The sequence below is a fragment of the Suncus etruscus genome, chromosome 14 (genome assembly GCF_024139225.1).
Source record: "Suncus etruscus isolate mSunEtr1 chromosome 14, mSunEtr1.pri.cur, whole genome shotgun sequence".
Classification (NCBI taxonomy): Eukaryota; Metazoa; Chordata; class Mammalia; order Eulipotyphla; family Soricidae; genus Suncus; species Suncus etruscus.
The window spans coordinates 14,531,912-14,552,223 of NC_064861.1; the positions used below are offsets into that span (position 1 = coordinate 14,531,912).

The 20,312-nt window shown below is 38.2% G+C and overlaps 1 protein-coding gene across 1 annotated transcript in view; it reads left to right on the forward strand.

Annotated features, from left to right (window-relative positions):
* The window catches only part of SYNPO2 (synaptopodin 2), a 184,284-nt gene extending 165,030 nt beyond the window's left edge, over nt 1-19,254 (forward strand). Inside the window, exon 5 of the mRNA XM_049786839.1 lies at nt 18,715-19,254. Coding sequence (XP_049642796.1) covers nt 18,715-19,254 — 540 coding nt within the window. The remainder of the gene's footprint in view (nt 1-18,714) is intronic.
* Nucleotides 19,255-20,312: the final 1,058 nt, after the last annotated feature.

Here is a 20,312-nt window from a genome sequence, read left to right on the forward strand (position 1 = left end):
TCTCAAACGTAGTTACAGATATAAATAGCCTAGATATTTTAATTCTTGCAGAAGAAATGATCTTTTATCTTTTATAGACTATTCATCCAAAATGGCTTAGAGGATTGCTATAGTTAACTCAAAATCTTTATAAATTTATTTATAAATTTCCATGAGTTGATAGTAAAGATGATAAAAAAAATGTAGTTAAGTAATTGGATAGTCAAAAACTGCCAACATGAAGGCAAAGGTGAGAATGGAAAATTGTCAGAGGAATGATAAGGTATGAGTTACTTTGTCTACATTGCTTCTTTTATAAGAAGATAATAATTTACTGAAAATTAGCTAATATGCACTAATCTGCAGGGCTAAATATAGTTCCATAGTATTGTTACTAAAAATTTAAAAGGCACTGAAGTAAATGTTACATATTATCATCTGACTCATCTTCCTTCAAAGATACCTTAGCATTCATTTTGAAAAGAAGACAAGATTGTCCTACAAAGGTATAAGAGAAGAAACACAAAACTAAGTTAATGAATGAGTTACTTTGAAAAATGATGAATCCCTCATAGAAAAAGCTGCTATAATATAAACATACAACTTTTGTGCATGCACTACAAAAGCTTTTCCACAAAAAACTATAATGATACCTAAGGCTGGTGGCAAAATTAAACATTTTAGATTTAAAAATTTTAAAGTTTGTCAAGTAGACAAGCAAACTAACTTCCTTATGAAGTATTATTTCCTTGAACCATCAATGACAGAGCTCAGCTACACCTAGTATTAGTATTCCTAAGTGAAGTAAATACTTATTAATTTGAAGAAAAGTACCTGGGACACTTCTGCTCTATGATGCTTCCAGGTTTCCCACTTGTATTTTCAAAGCATACTGCCATGACTGCATGGTCAACCAATTTTGGTAAACAAATTATTCCTTTGAAAGCTCCTTTTGCTTTAGTATGTTCCTGTGCCTTTAAAATGAAAGGACATGCATGGAATTCCCAGTTTTAAATATCATTCTGGCACCAGGCTTCTGATGAAGAAACATAAATATAAATTGTTAGTAAATCTCAGATTTTTCCGAAAAACAGCAGGTTAGACATTTTCCCCAGCACCCGAGATAGGAATCAATGGATTCATTTAATAAGCTTGGAACAAAATGGACAAGAAATTGCTACAAAGATCAAGTTCATGCGTTTTCCTCCCACTGTAGTCTCTGCAGCCGTGAGAAATGCCATCAGTTGTACTGTTGATTTTTAATTTTCCTTATCATTACTGGGCTTTAATTTATCATTTTAAAATGTAATTGGAGTTGCATCTTAAATGTCACTTAATAATACAAGCCAGTGGGCCCGAAGAGATAGCACAGCGCTGTTTGCCTTGCAAGCAGCCGATCAAGGACCAAAGGTGGTTGGTTGGAATCCCGGTGTCCCATATGGTCCCCGTGCCTGTAGGAGCTATTTCTGAGCAGACAGCCAGGAGTAACCCCTGAGCACCGCCGGGTGTGACCCAAAAACCAAAAAATAAAAAAAATAATAATACTACAAGCCAGAGGAAATTGGAGATAGATTTACTGCTGTGAGACCCAACAAGATTATTAGATAATATACATATCTATTTCTGAACAATTTTATTCTTAAAATATTTTTTATTTTGATTTTGTTTTGGGGTCACACCTGGTGACACTCAGGGGTTACTCCTGGCTATGTGCTCAGAAATGACTCCTGGCTCAGGGGACCATATGGGACTCTGAGAATCATGCCGAGGTCTGTCCTGGGTTAGACACATGCAAGGCAAATGCCCTACCACTGTGCTATTGCTCCGGCCCCTAGTGTTCTTAAAATCTTAATTAATAAAACATTCCTAAGAGAAAACAAAAGCAATACTCTGTGAGAACCAAGTTTGAATGTAGGGTATCCATTCTGCTTTGGATTATAGGTGAACAATCTATTTTATTTTTTACGATTAATATCTTTATTTAAACAGCATGATTATAAATGTGTTTGTAGTAGGATTTTAGTTATAAAATAAAATAATACCCCCTTTCATCAGTGCAACATTCCTACCACCAATGACCCCATAGCCTTCCTCTCTTACCCCTGCCTGTATTTGAGACAGGCATTTTATTTCTCTCACTACTGCTCCCATTGTCATGATAGTTGTCAGTGTAATCTTTCTAACTGAACTCACCACTCTTTTTGGTAAGCTTCATACTGTGGGCCGGTCCTTCCAGCCCTAATTTCTATTGTCTCTGGATATTATTACAATGATGTCTTTTATTTTTTTTAAATTCCAAAGGTGAGTGTGACTGTTCTATCTCTCTCTCCTGACTTATTTCACTCAGCATAAAAGTTTTCATGTCCATTCATGTATAGGAAAATTTCATGATTTTATTTTTCCTGATGGCTGCATGGTATTCCATTGTGTATATATACCACAGTTTCTTTGTCCATTCATCTGTTGTCAGGAATCTGGGTTGTTTCCAGATTCTGGCTATTGAAAATAGTGCTGCAATGAATATAGGTGTGCAGAAGGCATTCTTGTATTGTGTTTTTGTGTTCCTAGGGCATATCAGGAGTGGTATAGCTGAATCATATAGGAGCTCAATTTCCAGTTTTTTGAGGAATCACCATATTGTTTTCCATAAAGACTAGATGGCATTCTCACCAGCAGAGAATGAGAGTTCCTTTCTCCCCACATCCTCACCAGCACTGATTGTTCTTTTTTGTGATGTGTGCCTGTCTCTCTATGTGAGATGGTACCTCACTGATGTTTTGATTTGCATCTCCCTTAGGTGAATAATCTGTTTTAAAAAGCCATTTTTCACCCCTACTTTCTTAATGTATGTGTGTATTCATAGTGATATGCCTGGCTTTGTTTTAAACAAAGAAGTAAATTTAGAATTAGAATTTGTAGGTAGCTAAAATTAGTCATATAGTTATCAAGACACATTTTAAGGACCATAATTATAATTATATCAAAGTATATAGTGTAAGTATATTATAAATGTATGTATTACTGATGGTGATTATCCTTTTATTAAGTGCTTAGTATATTGATATTTTTAATATAATTTTTATTTTGATCATAGTGGCTTACATATTGTTGACAATAATATTTTAGGTACATATTTACATAAAATCAGGGGGGATTCCCATCACCAATTTGTCCTCCCTTCGTTTTCGTCCTACCTCCCATATCCTCTTCCCTCACCCCCAGGGCTGCTAGATATGTGGTCCCTTCTGTACCTAGCCTACTACTTAGTAGTCTTGCACCTGTTTGGTCTTGGTGCCTCCCTTATTTCCCCTTCTAACTGGGAGGCAAGTATATTGATATTTTAACTGACATTTTTCTCTACAAAAACTCTCATTAAGGGCTGGAAAGATAGTGCAGCTGGTAGGATGCTTGCCTTGCATGTATCCAACCCAGATTTGATCTCTGACACCCTACATGGTCCTCCAAGCATCACCAGGAGTGATCCCAGGGTTAAGCCTAAGAACAAACCAAAACATAAAAAGAAAAAGCAAAAACCTCTCATAAGATCACATCCATTTATTCCATACAAATTCAATATACTCCTTTTGTTGTGAATTTTTTAATCTGTAGAAATAGATAAAATTGGAATTTGATAGCCATTGTTCTTTTTTAATCACTTTACAGAAGAAATCTATATGACTTTTTATCATTTAAGTCTTTGGTGAAGAGATAAACTTTTTAGAGAATAATTTTAAATGTGTTTAAAAATGTTATTTTTAGGGGTTGGAGAGATAACATGGAGGTAAGGTGTTTGCCTTTCATGCAAAAGGATGGTGGTTTGAATCCCGGCATCCCATATGGTCCCCTGTGCCTGCCAGGGGCGATTTCTGAGCATAAAGTCAGGAGTGATCCCTGAGCACTGCTGAGTGTGACCCAAAAACCAAAAAAAAAAAGGTATTTTTAAAGTTCATACTAAGTCAATTTTTATTTAAAATATATTGTAGGCTTTTGCCAAAGAATTACAAAGTTATTTTTAATTTTGTTTGTGGTTTGGGTAATACAAGGAGGTGTTCAGGGCTAGTTCTGGCTCAGTGCTGAGGAGTTACCACTCCTGGTGGTGTTCAGGGAAATATGCAGTGTCAGGGTCAACATACAAAGCTTCACACTAGCCCTTTGAACCCTCTCCCTGGGTTACATTTTCATAGACTATATTTATTAAGAGATATACTTTTTTCAGGGTAGAGCAATCTGGCTGTAGAAAACATTGTGATAGTAATTTCTTTCCACAGATAGATTTAATATTTTAAGGTACGCTATTTAGATAAAAAAAAAAATAGGTCTTTACTCAGTTTTCTTATACAATACTGTGTGACTTATGACAACACCTCATTTCTTTGCTTTAGTTCCCTTCTTTGCAAGATGAGGATTACAGGGTTAAATGAGTTAATAGCATGTGCTTGGAACAGTGACTAGTTCATAGTAAAAATCCTATCCATATGTCTGTGGTCATTGCCTTGAAGATGAAAAATATTCCAGAAATAGAGATCCAAATGCCCCTTGGTCAACATCCTTCATAGTCTTACTTTGAATAAGGTTTTTGGATTTTTGGTTTTTCGGGGGGTTTTGTTCATTTGTTTGTATTGGGGCTAAACTCAGCAGTGTTCAGGGCTTACTCCTGTCTCTGTGCTCAGGACTCATTTGTGGCAGTGTTCTGGGAACTGTATGCTAAACTGGGTGTTGGCTATGTGCAAGGCAAACTCCTAAAGTCCTGTACTGTTTCTCTGACCAAATGTGATTATTTTTATTCCCTTATAACTGAAGGTTAAATAAAAAGACCAAAACATTTCTGTTTTGGCCACTCAGAGCTAGCGGGGATTGGGGGTGGGAAGATGAGGCGTGGGTGGTATTTCCAGCCAGTCCTGTGTTCTGGCAGCTGGCACTGCAATAGCTGAGGCATGGGGTGCTAATGCCACTTCAAAGGCAGGCTTCCTCCTATTTTTATCCTGGGCCAGCAGCCTGCCTATGAACTTGCCCGTGAACGAAAGGTTCTGCCAGGTCTCTGACATCTTTAAGGCCACACAGACTCTTCTCCCAATAGGAGAATCATTTGCTGTCATTGAACTACATGGCATTCATTTGCCTCTACACATCATCACAAGGTCAGCCTGTAGCTTTAGTACCACTTTACATCCCAGGAGAGTCATCCTGGGCAGGGTGGAGCCCTACAGATCCCAGATGTAAAGGCAAGAGACCTGGGACAAGTTCATCCTTGTCCTGACATTTCATACTGGTTCCTTCATAATATTCACCCTAACTTTTGCTCACAAAAGAATTTTTTTTCCAAAACATGAGTAAATGTATTTTAGCTTAAGAAAAACTTTAACAATTGGAAATTAAACACCCTGCTACTGAACAACCAGTGGGTCCGAGATGAAATCAAAAAGAAAATCAAAACTTTCCTGGAAACAAATGATAATAAAGACACAAACTGCCAGAATCTATGGGACACAGCAAAAGTGGTCCTGAGAGGAAAATTTATAGCTCTACAAGCACACATAAGGAAGGAAGAATGGGCATACCTGAATAACTTAATGACGCAGCTCAAAAAATTAGAAAATGACCAACAAAAGGAACCAAAAATAGTGAGACAGAAGGAAATAACAAAGCTGAAAGCAGAACTCAATGAAGTGGAAAACCAAAAAACAATTCGAAAGATCAATGAAAGCAGAAGTTGGTTCTTTGAAAAAATAAACAACATTGATAGACCATTGGCAAAACTCACAAAGAAAGAGAAAGAGAGAAATCTGATAACCCATATTAGAAATAAAAAGGGGGAGATCACGACAGATATTGCAGAGATCCAAAGGGTAATCAGAGACTACTTTGAGAAACTGTATGCTACTAAACATGAGAACCTAGAAGAAATGGAAAAATTCTTGGACACTTATAACCTTCCATATTTAAGTAAGGAGGATGTAGCATATCTAAACACCCCCATCACTACTGAGGAAATTGAAACTGTAATCAAGCATCTGCCCAAAAAGAAAAGCCCAGGCCCAAATCGATTTTCTAACGAATTTTTTCAAATCTTTCAAAAGGAGCTACAACCAATCCTAGCCAGGCTCTTCCATAAAATTGAAAAAACGGGAACACTCCCAAACAGCTTTTATGAAGCCAACATTACCTTGATACCAAAACCAGACAGAGATACTGCCAAAAAAGAAAATCACAGATCAATATCCCTGATCAATTATGATGCAAAGATCTTCAACAAAATCCTGGCAAATAGGATCCAATGCATCATCAAAAAGATCATACACTACAACAAGTAGGTTTCATCCCAGGAATGCAAGGATGGTTTAACATCTGTAAATCTATCAACATCATACACAACATCAACAAGAAGAAAAAAAATCACATGATCATATCAATAGAAGCAGAGAAAGCATTTGATAAGGTCCAACACCCATTGTTGATCAAAACTCTCAGCAAGATGGGAATGAAAGGATCCTTTCTCAATCTAGTTGAAGCCATCTACCACAAGCCAATGGAAAATATTATCCTCAATGGAGAAAAACTAAAAGCCTTTCCTCTAAATTCTGGTACAAGACAAGGCTGTCCACTCTCACCACTCCTCTTCAACATAGTACTGGAAGTTCTTGCTATAGCGATCAGGCAAGAAAAAGATATCAAGGGAATCCGGACAGGAAAGGAAGAAGTCAAGCTCTCATTGTTTGCAGATGACATGATACTCTACTTAGAAAACCCTAAAGACTCTACCAAAAAGCTTCTAGAAACAATAGACTCATATAGCAAGGTGGCAGGCTACAAAATGAACACACAGAAATCAATGGCCTTTTTATTCACCAATAATGATAGGGAAGAGAAGGAAGTCAAGAAGGCAGGCAATCCCATTCACATTCGTGCCACACAAACTCAAATATCTTTTTTTTTTTTTAATTTTTTTTTATTTAAACACCTTGATTACATACATGATTGTGTTTGGGTTTCAGTCATAAAAGGAACACCACCCATCACCAGTGCAACATTCCCATCACCCAAGTCCCAAATCTCCCTCCTCCCCCCCCAACCCCCGCCTGTACCCTAAACAGGCTCTACATTTCCCTCATACATTCTCAATATTAGGACAGTTCAAAATGTAGTTATTTCTCTAACTAAACTCATCACTCTTTGTGGTGAGCTTCCTGAGGTGAGCTGGAACTTCCAGCTCTTTTCTCTTTTGTGTCTGAAAATTATTATTACAAGGGTGTCTTTCATTTTTCTTAAAACCCATAGATGAGTGAGACCATTCTGCGTTTTTCTCTCTCTCTCTGACTTATTTCACTCAGCATAATAGATTGCATGTACATCCATGTATAGGAAAATTTCATGACTTCATCTCTCCTGACAGCTGCATAATATTCCATTGTGTATATGTACCACAGTTTCTTTAGCCATTCGTCTGTTGAAGGGCATCTTGGTTGTTTCCAGAGTCTTGCTATGGTAAATAGAGCTGCAATGAATATAGGTGTAAGGAAGGGGTTTTTGTATTGTATTTTTGTGTTCCTAGGGTATATTCCTAGGAGTGGTATAGCTGGATCGTATGGGAGCTCGATTTCCAGTTTTTGGAGGAATCTCCATATCGCTTTCCATAAAGGTTGAACTAGACAGCATTCCCACCAGCAGTGGATAAGAGTTCCTTTCTCTCCACATCCCCGCCAACACTGTTTATTCTCATTCTTTGTGATGTGTGCCATTCTCTGGGGTGTGAGGTGGTATCTCATCGTTGTTTTGATTTGCATCTCCCTGATGATTAGTGATGTGGAACATTTTTTCATGTGTCTTTTGGCCATGCGTATTTCTTCTTTGTCAAAGTGTCTGTTCATTTCTTCTCCCCATTTTTTGATGGGGTTAGATGTTTTTTTCTTGTAAAGTTCTGTCAGTGCCTTGTATATTTTGGAGATTAGCCCCTTATCTGATGGGTATTGGGTGAATAGTTTCTCCCACTCAGTGGGTGGCTCTTGTATCCTGGGCACTATTTCCTTTGAGGTGCAGAAGCTTCTCAGCTTAATATATTCCCATCTGTTAATCTCTGCTTTCACTTGCTTGGAGAGTGCAGTTTCCTCCTTGAAGATGCCTGTAATGTCCTGTAGTGTTTTGCCTATGTGCTGTTCTATATATCTTATGGTTTTGGGGCTGATATCGAGGTCTTTAATCCATTTGGATTTTACCTTCGTACATGATGTTAGCTGGGGGTCTAAGTTCAATTTTTTGCAAGTGGCTATCCAATTGTGCCAACACCACTTGTTGAAGAGGCTTTCCCTGCTCCATTTAGGATTTCCTGCTCCTTTATCAAAAATTAGATGGTTGTATCTCTGGGGAACATTTTCTGAGTATTCAAGCCTATTCCACTGATCTGAGGACCTATCCTTATTCCAATACCATGCTGTTTTGATAATTGTTGCTTTGTAGTACAGTTTAAAGTTGGGAAAAGTAATTCCTCCCATATTCTTTTTCCCAATGATTGCTTTAGCTATTCGAGGGTGTTTATTGTTCCAAATGAATTTCAAAAGTGTCTGATCCACTTCTTTGAAGAATGTCATGGGTATCTTTAGAGGGATGGCATTAAATCTGTATAATGCCTTGGGGAGTATTGACATTTTGATGATGTTAATCCTGCCAATCCATGAGCAGGGTATGTGTTTCCATTTCCGTGTGTCCTCTCTTATTTCTTGGAGCAGAGTTTTATAGTTTTCTTTGTATAGGTCCTTCACATATTTAGTCAAGTTGATTCCAAGATATTTGAGTTTGTGTGGTACTATTGTGAATGGGGTTGTTTTCTTAATGTCCATTTCATCCTTATTACTATTGGTATATAGAAAGGCCATTGATTTTTGTGTGTTAATTTTGTAGCCTGTCACCTTGCTATATGAGTCTATTGTTTCTAGAAGCTTTTTGATAGAGTCTTTAGGGTTTTCTAAGTAGAGTATCATGTCATCTGCAAACAGTGAGAGCTTGACTTCTTCCTTTCCTATCTGGATTCCCTTGATATCCTTTTCTTGCCTAATCGCTATAGCAAGTACTTCCAGTGCTATGTTGAAAAGGAGTGGTGAGAGAGGACAGCCTTGTCTTGTGCCAGAATTTAGAGGAAAGGCTTTCAGTTTTTCTCCATTGAGGATAATATTTGCCACTGGCTTGTGGTAGATGGCCTTCACTATATTGAGGAAGGTTCCCTCCATTCCCATCTTGCTGAGAGTTTTGATCAAGAATGGGTGTTGGACCTTATCAAATGCTTTCTCTGCATCTATTGATATGATCATGTGGTTTTTATTTTTCTTGTTATTGATGTTGTGTATTATGTTGATAGATTTAGGGATGTTAAACCATCCTTGCATTCCTGGGATGAAACCTACTTGATCGTAGTGGATGATCTTCTTAACGAGGCATTGAATCCTATTTGCCAGGATTTTGTTGAGGATCTTTGCATCTGCATTCATCAGTGATATTGGTCTGTAATTTTCTTTTTTGGTAGCGTCTCTGTCTGGTTTAGGTATCAAGGTGATGTTGGCTTCATAAAAGCTATTTGGAAGTGTTTCTGTTTGTTCAATTTCAAACTCAAATATCTTGGAATCAACTTGACCAAAGATGTGAAGGACCTATACAAAGAAAACTATAAAGCTCTGCTCCAAGAAATAATAGAGGACACACGGAAATGGAAACACATACCCTGCTCATGGACTGGCAGGATTAACATCATTAAAATGGCAATACTCCCTAAAGCATTATACACATTTAATGTGATCCCCTTAAAAACACCTGTGACATTCTTCAAAAAAGTGGATCAAACATTTATGAAGTTCATCTGGAACAATAAACACCCTCGAATAGCTAAAGCACTCCTAGGAAAAAGGAAAATGGGAGGTATTACTTTCCCCAACTTTAAACTGTACTACAAAGCAATAGTTATCAAAACAGCATGGTATTGGAATAAAGACAGACCCTCAGATCAGTGGAATAGGCTTGAGTTCTCAGACAATGTTACCCTGACATACAATTAACTAATTTTTGACAAAGGAGCAAGAAATTCTAAGTGGAGCAGGGAAAACCTCTTCAACAAGTGGTGCTGGCAAAACTGGTTACCCACTTGCAAAAAAGCGAACATAGATCCCCAGTTAATATCATGTACGAAGGTAAAATCCAAATGGATTAAAGACCTTGATATCAGACCTAATACCATAAGGTATATAGAACAACACGTCGGTAAAGCACTCCATGACATTGAGACTAAAGGCATCTTCAAGGAGGAAACTGCACTTTTCAAACAAGTGGAAGCAGAGATCAACAGATGGGAATACATTAAGCTGAGAAGCTTCTGCACCTCAAAAGAAATAGTGCCCAGGATACAAGAGCCACCCACTGAGTGGGAGAAACTATTCATCCAACACCCATCAGATAAGGGGCTAATATCCAAAATATACAGGGCACTGACAGAACTTTACAAGAGAAAAAAAATCTAATCCCATCAAAACCTGGGGAGAAGAAATGAACAGACGCTTTGATAAAAAAGAAATACATATTGCCAAAAAGCACATGAAAAAAATGCTCCTTGTCATTAATCATCAGGGAGATGCAAATCAAAACAATGATGAGATACCATCTTACACCACAGAGGTTGGCATACATCACAAAGAATGAGAACAATCAGTGCTGGCGGGGATGTGGAGTGAAAGGAAATCTTACCCACTGCTGGTGGGAATGCCATCTAGTCCAACCTCTATGGAAAGCGATATGGAGAGTTCTCCCAAATCTGGAAATTGAGCTTCCATTCGACCCAGCTATTCCACTCCTAGGGATCTACCCTAAGAACACAAGAATACAATACAAAAACTGCTTCCTCACACCTATATGTATTGCAGCACTATTCACAATAGCCAGGCTCTGAAACAACCAAGATGCCCTTCAACAGACAAATGGCTAAAGAAACAGTGGTACATATACACAATGGAATATTATGCAGCCGTCAGGAGAGATAAAGTCATGAAATTTTCCTATACATGGATGTACATGGAATCTATCATGCTGAGTGAAATACGTCAGTGGGAGAGAGAGAGAGAGACGCAGAATAGTCTCACTCATCTATGGATTTTAAGAAAAATAAAAGTCATTTTTGCAACAATCCTCAGAGACAATGAGAGGAGGGCTGGAACTTCCAGCTCACTTCATGAAGCTCACCACAAAGAGTGGTGAGTGCAGTTATAGAAATAACTACACAGAGAACTACCATAATTATGTGAATGAATGTGGGAACTGGAAAGCCTGTCTGGAGTACAGGTGGGGGTGGGGTGGGATGGAAGGAGATTTGGGACATTGGTGGTGGGAATGTTGCACTGGTGAAGGTTGTGTTCTTTACATGACTGAAACCTAATCACAATCATATATGTAATCAAGATGTTTAAATAAAGGAGAAAAAAAAAAGAAAAAAATTCAGGAAAAAAAAAAACAAACAAAAAGAAATCAGTGGGAAGAAGCCATGAAGAAGATTCTGTTGGAAGGGGATCAGCAGCAGGCAGAGGAGCAGATTTCCCCCAACTCAGATTCCAGTTCTGGAACTATAGGACTTTCTGTCCTTGATGACTTTGGCAGTTTGAAAGATGGAGATGGAGAAGGTGGAGATTGAGATCCAAGCCCAGACAAAGCTCAACTGAGGAGAAACTGTCTTTCAGAACCTCCTGCATTTTAACTTTGATTCAGGTTAATCTCTTGATTCTATTTGCATTGGTCATTATCTTGCTGGTTAAAATGTCTTTTATCTGTATTTATCTTATTGTTTTGTTCGAAGCCCCATTGCAAACAAAAAATTTTGTATCTAACTTTAGTGGTTTAATATTAGTTTGCACAATTCGGGGGAAATGCATAATGTTAGTTTTAACAGTTCTCAGCTATCCTAGTGAATGTTTCCCAATTGCTATGATGCTTTATTATGTATCTTATATAGCAACTTATTTTAAAACTGCATATTCTGCAGAAATAGTCTTGTGATTTTGTTTAGAGAAGTTTATGGAAAGGAACTTGGATGTTCTAAACTTATTAACAGTGCTTGGTGTAATAATGCTAAGAATTTTCAAATTATAAGTATATCTGCAGAAAAGTTCTGTTTATGTTCAGAGAAGTCTAGGAAATAATTTTGTGATATGTATAAGATATAGACATATATGTTACCTCTCCCCCAATTTCTGCCTATCTTACTTGGATGAGAGGGGTCTGGGGTTGCTTATGAAGAGGTTGCCTTGGGGGTATAAGGGAGATTCAGCAAGAGATTCAGTAGGAGAAGCCTCAGGAGGAGGAAGCAGGATGGAAGATGAGAGATGGTTGGTTGCAGAGAGGCAATTTAGCTTAGGTATCTAGGGCCTTGTTATAAAACCTTGTCTCGTAACAAACAAACAAACAAACAAAAAACCTTGTTACCTAAAACTTCATGACTGCTGTGGATAATTTCCTTGCCTTTAATCTGAACCCTCAGACCTGCCAAGACAAAGAAGCTGCAGGCACTGGACAGGCTGAGAAAGGCCTCACCATCCATCAAGGACTTTTATTAATTTAATTAGTACAATATACTATAACCTTGCGTCTTTTCTTTATTTGAAACAAAAAACCCAGAGATGTTACCCTTTCCCAGGCCAAATGCTAATCTTACCTGATGGTCAGACCAGCCCTCTGCTGGGAGGGGTCTGAGGTTGGTAATTAAAGCCTGGGGGAGGAATGAAGAAGAGAGGTTCAGAGAGAGATTCAGCAAGAAGCCTCAGGAGAAGGAGGCACGATGGAGAGGGCAGAGATGGAACAGATGCAGGGCAGCTGAAGGAGGCTGCTTAAAAGGTTAGCTTAGAAGCCATACACACATGGTGGTTAAGAGCCTTGTAATAAAGCTTCATGTCTCCTGAAAAAAAAAAAAAAGTCTATTACTCCACAATTGAAAAAGGAAAATGTATTTTAATCTTAAAGCTTATTACTCCAAAATGGAAAGAAAAGAGGATTAGACACATACATGAAGCAGAATCCTGCTGATATCTGGAGCAAGTCCAGAGGTACAGATAGATGTGTGTGCAAAGTTGAGCCAAGAGGTAGGGGTAGGACCTGGAGAGATAGCACAGCGGTGTTTGCCTTGCAAGCAGCCGATCCAGGACCTAAGGTGGTTGGTTCGAATCCCGGTGTCCCATATGGTCCCCCATGCCTGCCAGGAGCTATTTCTGAGCAAACAGCCAGGAGTAACCCCTGAGCACTGCTGGGTGTGGCCCGAAAACCAAAAAAAAAAAAAAAAAGAGGTAGGGGTGATGTTAAAGGAAGAGATCAGATCAGCACTGTAAGAATTGAGGGGTTTGGGAGAACCTTATGGATTTTGGCCTGTTTGAAAATGAGAAGCTTTTAAATAGACGACTAAGAGGCAAAATCAGACTTGTGTTTTCATGGCTAAATGTGTCTGCCATATTGAAAGTTGACTAAAGCAACAAGTTTGGGACCAGTAAAAACTAATTAGGTGATTGGAACATGTTCAGGCCAGAGATAATGATGTTGTAGCCCAGTACGGTATCAGTGGAGGCAGTGAGAAGTGTTCAGATACTGAATGTATTTTTTTCTTTTTATTTATATTGGTTTGGAGGGCCAGACCTGGCAGTATTGAGGGGGGTTTTCTGACTCCATGAATAGGGTTGCTCCCAGCAGTTGCTCTGGAGAACCCGGCAGTAAGTACTATAATGGAATTCATGCCTCCAGAATGCAAAGTGTGAGCTCAATCTCTGGAACCATGTCTGCAATACCTGAACATATTTTCAAGTGTAATTCAGGTATGGCCTTTGATAAAAGGTAAAAAGAAGTTAATAGTCACCCCAAAGATTTTTGAGTCAGTGGGAAACTGGAAAACTTGCTGTTTTCCATTGATTTCTGGGGCTATTTGCATTGCTTCAACATTCTCTTCTTTGTCCTAAGTCACACAGTCAGATGGAATTGCCTTTTTTGAATGTCAAATGTTTCCTGCCAGTGTAGTTGGTTACCAGATACTTGAAGAACAGCTACTTGCACTTTGATAACTGGCAAAACACCAGCATTGGGTAGTTTACACTAGATCAAAATGTAAATGGTCTTTTTGGAAAAATCCTAAGCTCTCATTCCAGTTAGTCACTTGGATTGCAAACTGTTGTAAGATGTTTTCTCAAACCATTTTCTTACCAAGCAGTGTTGCTGCAGAACCCTCATATGCGTTAACCTGAGTTCAACTCCCCTGATCCTGAGTTTACTGGCCTTCTACCTTTGGGGAAGCTCCTTACCCTCTTTAAATCTTCCTGAGCTCATCTGGAAAATAGGGGTAATAATAAAGCCTACTTCATGGGATCGGTATGAAGATGATGTGTAGCAATTAGCACCCAACCAGGCACAGTATAAGGAATCTATTGGAGCCTGCTATTATTAAAGGCAGAGCTAGGAAAATGCCTCCATTGTGTTGAGCCTCCCAGTGGGATTATAGAACACCAGGTCAATCATAATCTAATAGGAATCTTTATGGCATTTATTGTGCATATAATATTGGAGCAGCTGAAAGTTGACATATACTCTGCTAGGTTGAACCCTTGAAGGATTTGCTGCCCTAAATACACAAAATGATCTTCTCTCTGTGCTGTTAACTCTGTCAGCTGCCCAAGGACATGGCTCCCGAGTTTTCAGTTTGCATGCTGTCCCTGTGAATTGCTTTTGGTGATCATGTTTCTATCCATAAACTCAGCCTAGAAGATCAAGCTGTTATGTCTAGGAGAGAGATTGATGAGATAAAACACATACTTTGCATGCAGAAGGCTCATGTTCAATCCCTGGCACCACCTGGTACACCCTTACTCTGAACTCTACTGAAACCAAATTCTGAGCACTGAGTCAATAATACCCTCTAAATACTACCAGCAAAAATAAAGAACATCAGGACATTATACTTGCATTGACCCTTCCTAACAGGCTAGCGGGAAGGAGGCAGCGAGAATGCCTTGAAAGGATGATCATCATAGATGTCATTATTCCAAAGCATGAAAAAGAAATAGAACAATAGAATGGTGACACATTCAAAAAGAGTGGAAGTTGCTGCAATAGGTGAAGTGCTAGCAGTATAAACATGGGGGATATGTGCTTCTACATTATTTGAAACACTGTGCTGTTATGGTGAAAACTGTGATATAAGGAAGAAGAGGCTGTGAACCTAGAGATGGCCTGGGAATAAGTGGGCCCCTTTCTCTGAGGCAAGGCCTCAGTAAATAGAAAGTTTTAAATCTTAAGAATAATTTGTGGGGCCAGAGAAATAGCATGGAGGTAAGGCGTTTGCCTTTGATGCAGAAGGAAGGTGATTCAAATCTCAGCATCCCATATGGTCCCCTGTGCCTGCCAGGGGCAATTTTCTGAGCATAGAGCCAGGAGTAACCCCTGAGCACTGCTGGGTGTGACCCCCCCAAAAAAGAATAATTTGTATTTATGTCTCGATATTCACTCTAGAAGATCAAAGTATTAGGACCAGAGGTATAAGTTAAAAAGCTGAGCCCATACTTTGTATGTAGGAAGCCTAAGTTTGATCCCCAATATAGCATTTTTCCCTAAGCAACACATACAATGCTGATCATCACTGATAATAGTGATGTGCTTTCATATCAAAACTTTGGTTTCTTCTGATACTAAACTAATCCATGGTAGAAACAACAGCCCAGGATCAAATTCAGATCATCCTGGGACTCAATCACTTGACTTTCAAACACCCAAACAGAAGAAACACCTTTTATTTTCAGATCCTTGGATCATTTCTGGCTTAGAGTAGATCACATGGCTTCATTTAGTCAGCCAGACTTGGAACAACATGTCTTGAAACAGAGATGGAAATAACAGTAGAGAACAAGATGTGAACTGACTGAGTGAAAATGCATTAAAATTAGGGGGTTAAGTGCTGGCAGAGACTTATATTACTTTGGGGGCACAAATGGAAACAACAGTGGGCCTAAAGAGTTAGTCATTTTGTGTTTAATGTAAGAGAATTTGTAATTTTATCTAATCTCCTTAGTACTTAAGGAAACCTATTTGGGAAAGAGAGAGCTGAAGAGGAGCCATTGTCATTTTGTTCATTTGGGAAACTGAGTTTTCACTCCACTACCAGTCCTGATACTGTTTGGGGCCTATTTGTATTCAGTTCAAGCACTGTTTTCAACCCAAGTTTGATTTTGAATTTCTCTTTAGGAAACCTTGACTGGGACTAGGGAGATTGTTCATATCTCACAGTGTTTATGTACCTACCACATACCTACCTACCTGAGAACCACCAAGAGTAGCCCTGGTGACCCCTATGTCACTGGGGAGTTACCCCCTCAAGAATAAACACAAAGGCTTGACTTACTTTTGCAATATTTTCTTTATTTTTGCTTTTTAGTGCTTTCAATGTAAGCTTCAGAGTCCCTCTCTCTCTCTGACTCACACACATAAGCACACAACACACACACACACACACACACACACACACACACACATTCATTCAACCAATTTATATTTTACCTTAACAGGTCAAAACAAACCATGATCTTTTTTGTTATTATAATGCTAGTTAACAACCTTTTGAACTTTCCCCTTTTTGTTATGTTTTAGTTCTTTAGAAGATTTTTAAGCTAGGTAGATGGAAGGAAGAATAGAAAATAAGTACTTGTTTGTGGGGGGATTAAATTAAGTATTTCTTGTGGCGTTGGGGAAATTATGTGATGCTAGGGATCAAACCCAGATCTCAGAAATGCAGAAGATGTGCTAGTCCCTTGAGTTCACTCTCTGACCCAATGGATAAGTCACTGCTACAGCTGAGGAAAGGCTATAGCAGGCAGATACCAATGAAAAATGTCTGTTCCAGGCACTATAAAACAATTTTCTCTCTCATCCATAAATAAGAGTGAAAGAGATGAATACACATTACCTGAGAGCAAAGATAAATTTCTCATTACCATACTAAATGTTAATACTTGGTTTAGAGAAATTCCCTCTTCATCTTGTTTAGAAAAGTAGAGTCTTCCCAAATTGAATTACTATTACATATTAACCTGACTTTATACTTATTTTGCTACCAGATTGTTTTCCATAGGGAAGACTTGATTTGCGTCATCTTTGTTACCTTTAGCTCATAGAAGAGTCACTGAAAATATTAAGCATTTAATATTTAATAAAAATAATATTAACATGAATTTAATTTAATATTTAACTATTAATAAATTATAGTTTATTAAGAAATAGATGATATTAATAAATAATATTTAATAAAAATTTAAAATGAATGAATGAATTCAACACAAATATGAAACAGAAGCCAAGTCCTAAAATGACAACTAAAAGATTTTCTCCCCCTCCTGGCCATAAAATGAAGAAACAAAGAAATTGGTGAAAACATTTTTTTGGCTAAGATCAAACACCTAAAACTAAACTAAACTTTCATTTAACTAAACCCCTACTAAACTTTTATTGATTAAAAAGTAGCAAAATCCATTATATGAATAACCCCTATATTCTTCATATACAATGAAAGAATAAACTCCCTACTTTCCTTAGGTGTCTGGTAGGCAAAAAAGAAACAGAAGCAAGACATTTCAATCTGGGATATTTGGCTAAAATCTAGCTCTTGCTATCACTTGAAATTTAAGAACTAGATAAAGTAAGAAAAGCTTCTTATGAAACTGGAGTACATGTGCAAGCACCACAATGCTTTTATTCAAAAACCCATGTACCTCTGCTAGTTTTTCTCTAAAAGTAGAAAATTTTCTGAAGTATTGAATGGGAGAAGCTGGAAAATATAGATCAATTGTGGAACAATTTCATTGCACGTGTGGAGATCAGTTTGATTCCCCAGAACCACCAGGAAAATACAATATAAAGTGAATAATAAGATTTTGGGGCAGATGGGAAAATATATAAAAATAGCATAGATAAACCGTCCTGAGGGCCCCTGGAGATTCAGGAGGTATAAAAAGGGAGAATTCCAAAGATTTCAACAAGTTTTGTTTCTGCAATCGTATATCACTGACCAGGGGACTGCTGCAGGAAAACAGTGAAGAATTGGGGGTTGTACTCTGCATGAAAGGAAGCAAAACACAAATGAAATCAGTGACAGGAATGTTCCTCAGTGCAGGTAGGTATAGCCCCCCAATCTTAGGACATAAAAACTCATGGCTGGCCACCAATATAGAAATACATTTGACAGGAGAAAGGCTAGTCATCGCAACAATCCAAGAACATTAAACCCATGCAAGTAGCCCTTGTTTGGCTTTACTAGATCCAGAATCCCAAAGTGAAACAGCAGATTAAAAGTCACTTGGAAAAAGTAAAAAGTTTAATTGCTCTGGTCTCTTTCTGGGACTATCAATCTGGGACTATCAATAGGTTTTATTGACCTTTGTCAGGAAAATAGTACTACTGAAGCAGATCCTAATACCCGAGGGTTAGAAGACAATGGGGCCCCCTGCCATGGTAGTTACGTCAAAGAGAGAGGTTAGCAACTGGAGCTCTGGGTTCAGAAATAAAAAAGAATGATGGGAAGGGGTCAAGAGCCCTGGCCCAGAGGAAAATACACTTGGCCAGGCCGAGGCAGTTAGTCTCTAGGACTCAGCTAGCATTGTTGGGATTGGATGTTTACAGAACCCATTAATGAGAACATGACTAAGTTAATCCCAAGAAATCAAGATGAACTCGATTAACGTTTTCCACTGTTTCTAGGTGAGTGGTCGCTCCGTTTCTCTTCCTGGAAGACCAATACCACCCGCCGCCTCAACGACATCTCCTTGGGCATACCAGCCTGCTTCCAGCTCCTCTGGGCCCTCAGCTGATGGGCTCACAAAAGGAAGCAAGAGATTAACTCCTTGGGAAGCAGCCGCGCAGTCTCCTCTTGGGCTGGTGGACGATGCCTTTAGACCCAGAAACATTCAGGAATCCATTGTGGCAAATGTGGTCTCCGCTGCACGGAGAAAGGTGCTTCCAGGACCCCATGAGGACTGGAATGAGAGGCTGCCCTATGTTTCTGAATCCCAGAAAGTCGGTGTGAGTTCATTTGGAAGGCGAGAGTATAATGTTTCAACCGTGCCCAATAATAGTGCGTTCAACAACTCCCCATACAGTTCCCAGTTGTCTTATGCATATTATAGGCAGCCTTCCCGAAATGATTCTGAAATGTCCTTTGAGACCAGGTCCGATTACTCTCTGCCGGTAGCTGAGAGCAACTATAACCCACACCCAAGGGGATGGAGGCGCCAAACTTGAAAGTTAGCGTATCTTGATAGTGTACAACATTTTGTTCCTTCAGTCTTTGAATTTTTCAGTAGATTTAGATACACTTTTGACCTTGTTCACAGAAGCTTGTTCACAGAGGTCATTCTATATGTGTTTGTGTATGTGGGTATATGGGTATGTGTGTTTACATACAAAGGTAAGTGTGAATCACTGACATTTTTGCTGATACATAGAGATTTTTCTTTGAAGAAAGATCCATTTTCTGCATTGTTTTTGGCACGTATATGTAATTCATAGACTTAATTACATTTGTTCAATTTTTACGTGGTAGTCTTGACATGTACACTCTGCTCACTTAATATAACATTAGGTATTTTATTCTCTGTACCTTGGTTAAAGAGTTAAAGAAATATAGGGAATGGAAAATTAATAAAATGTAACGTGCTAATTGGCATTAGCATGGACTATAACATCGACATCTTCAATGGGATAAACTAGTAAACAATAATCTCAAAAGGGATTTCCTTGGTGTTATTTTTTTACTTTCTCAGAGCATTTAAAAATACGTAATAAAATCCAGATTTTAGAATTTGAAATCTAGGACTTCAGAAATAAACCAACATTTAAGATAATTTTGTAAAGAAACCAACATTTGACATTAATCCAATGATATATTTGTAAAGACTTTTGAAGTAAATGATTTACTGTGTGATAAATAGAAAGATTTTGGTATAGGATTTATTTCTATTCTATTTAAAGCCTGAGACAATAATGGATTTTGTGGTATTCTTGTTTATCAAATGATAAAATCAGATTATCTCATCTCTTTATATTCTTCTCAACTCTGGTAATCTGGGTTTTCTCAGTTGAATGATCTGATACATTATTCATTTTTGTTCTCATCATTTATATATCAAATCAATTTGAAGAGTGAATTAGGCCATTGATGCCATTATAGATATCATTAAAGGTCCAATAGAAATTGTTGGGCAGCAGATTTTAGGCTATGTGTTACATGGAATGAAGATCGGTGTGAAAAACAGAGCTATCGATGAATTTCTGGAAGTGACTGATGGATGTGTCTGTTA